At 38.3% G+C, this 2,881-nt stretch overlaps 1 protein-coding gene across 1 annotated transcript; it reads left to right on the top strand.

Moving 5' to 3' along the window:
* On the top strand, window positions 1,301-2,578 carry LOC107611668 (F-box/kelch-repeat protein At3g23880-like). Its single transcript, XM_016313570.1, has one exon. The coding sequence runs from the start codon at window positions 1,301-1,303 to the stop codon at window positions 2,576-2,578; it is 1,278 nt and encodes a 425-aa protein (XP_016169056.1).

Below are 2,881 nucleotides of genomic sequence, written 5' to 3' on the forward strand. Positions count from 1 at the left end.
AGGATGCGATTGAACTCATTAGTACACAGCCTAATGGAAAACCAATGTAAAATTCAAGTTCATGATCTCTTTTCTAATATAATACTAATAATCAATTATTAGTTAACAAAAAAATATTTGTTTTACACATAGTGACCCGTTTTTCAATTAGTTAACATAAAAATGTTTGTTTCACAGGCACATGAATTATTCATACTGCTTTGGCACACGCAACTTCAGCCGGAGCACTTTGTCAACAAATTTCACCTTGAGCTTTGTAAGGGAAGTTGTTCCTTACAAAAGGAATCAAAGTTAAGTTTTTTCTTAAAAAAATATTTTAATAATATAATAGTTATTTTAGTTTTTTTTTTCTTCTAGTTATTATATTTAGGGTTTATTATCACGTGCACCACGGTATCAAATTACTTTGCTGTTTATATTTAATTGATCGATTTAGAAAAGTTTTATCCTATCTTAATTTATGCAATTGTAAAACAAAACTATATCTAATATGCCGTCTTTGTTAGAAGTCCAAGGCAATCTAGTATAAGAGTTCTATTTAAAAGTTGGTTACATGCACAAATGAGGATTTCTGCATTCAAACTCTCAATTTCTGTTTAAACAAATTACTGATTAGTGATCTAATTTAGGTAGGGGTGTGTATGGGCCAGGTGAAACCGGGTTTGATGTGACCCAGACCTGGCCCGAAATATATACTGAGCCTATTTGTTAGACCTGAACCCGACCCTAGACCCGATGAAATCTATACACTTTCGGGCCACGATTATACCGGGTAAAAACCGGGTGAAAACCGGGCCGTTAACATTATATTACCTTGATACCTTCTTGTAAGTTAGCATGTAAAAATATCCAAATTTCCAAGACTCCAACCATTATTTGACATGATAAATTCACTTAGAAAAATATAATAAGAACTAACTCTTCTCTAAAACCGACCCCGCCCAAGAACCCGCCCCGTTAAAACCCTCTTCGATGCGGGGGCGGGTAATTACCCGCCTCGAGCGGGTAGGAGTGGGGTGAGTACCCGCGGATTCGGATAGTATTGCCACCCCTAATCTAATTATAGACAACCCAAATCGGTTGATTTATGTGATTTTCAGATTTTGATCAAATATGGATTAGCAATTTGGATTCCATTGAATTGAAAAAGCCTGCCAAAAGGGCCCATCGAGATGCTAATGAAGTAATGATGAAACCTAAAAACCTACATATAAATAGCATAGAATAGATGGATAGATGGATCGATCTAGCAAGTTGCAACATAAACTCAAATTCAAACTGAGCAGCTTGGGCCGACGATATGCGGATTGCGGAGAGGAAAGCACCGAGACGCCTGGAACTGGTCAGTTGTCCCACGGCAAGAACGCGGCTCTTAACAGACCTTCCGGAAGAGACAATAATCGAAATCTTGCTGAGGCTTCCGGCAAGGACGCTTACTTCCTTAAGGAGCGTGTGCACTTCATGGAGAAACCTAATCTCCGCCCCCGACTTCACCTGCAACCACCTTCGTCGTTCATGCTTACTTGATCCAACTTTGACTACGCCACGAATTGCTCATTGCACTGGGGCCTACAGAAATGGCCTCAGATGCGGCAGTATCGGACTTCTCTCCGTACACTCAATCTTGGACAATCCTTCCAAATCTAATCAAGTCCATTGCTTCACGGAGCAACACTACTACGGAATCATTGGTTCTTGCAATGGATTGTTATGCTTGGCTCATGGAGATGCCTTCAAATACATGCATGCCATCTTGTGGAACCCCTGTACCGGATTCACATTCGGATCTCCGGAAATCAGCGGCGAAGTCCGCTTTTGTGGCTTTGGTTACGATTATCTCAGTGACAGTTACAAAATTTATGCAGCTACAAAGAAGCAAGGGCCATCTGGTTTTGAGTTAAGTGCCAGAATTTATACATTTGGGCCAACTTCGTCATGGAGAAAAATTGATGATACCCCAGTAGCCCTATTTGGTTTCCCAAGTGACAACTCTTTGGCTGTTAAGAGGGAAGGGGAATTTTTTGGTAGTAGCAGATTATGCACTCTTAATTGGTGTGTTAATCATGTGGTTCTTTATTTTGACTTGGCTAAAGAGACTTATGGTCATTTTCCTTTGCCTCCTGGTAATGAAATAGATTTTCCAAAGTGGTGCACTCACTTATGTGTCTTGAGAAACTGCCTTTCTTTTTGTTACGAGGATAGGATAACACTCAAGTGGATTGTGTGGCAGATGAAAGAATACGGAAATGCTCAATCTTGGACTAAATTGGCAGCGATTTCGGTCTATGGAAAAATCACTTACCCATATAATTATTTACAATCTCTTTACATCTCGGAAAGTGATGTTCTTTTGGTATTTTGTCCATCTTTCGGCATTGTTTTGTGTAACTTAAATGATGAGAGCGTAGATTTTCCTGAGATTGACGGCTCTGGCATGAGGAACTATCCTGTTTTTTCTGGATATGTCAATTATAAGATAATTTGTATCTACCATGAAAGCTTAGTTTCACCAAATGGTCTTCAAAGCAACTCAAAGCTTAGCATCATCAAATCCAAACCCAATCCTGTTGACTCTTAAAGCCTGTTTGCGCCTTCTCTTGGTGAAGCCTTTCTAACACTACCAACTTGGTTATTAATGTTATCGATTTTATTTATCTCACTACTATGTGTATTTTTCAATTGCAATTTACTGCATTAAGATAATTTGTTTGTTCTTCTTCCTGTTCTTGTCAAATAATTCTTTTCGCACTTTAATTTGTGCCCTGATGAAAAATTGTACTCCGTTTAAGACAAAAAAAGCTGAATTAAAAAAAAAGGTTAGAAGGAATATTTGTTGTTGATATAACAATCAGCTTTTTTTATCTTTCTAATTTCTTCCTCA

Source organism: Arachis ipaensis, chromosome B08, assembly GCF_000816755.2.
Source record: "Arachis ipaensis cultivar K30076 chromosome B08, Araip1.1, whole genome shotgun sequence".
Taxonomy (NCBI): domain Eukaryota; kingdom Viridiplantae; phylum Streptophyta; class Magnoliopsida; order Fabales; family Fabaceae; genus Arachis; species Arachis ipaensis.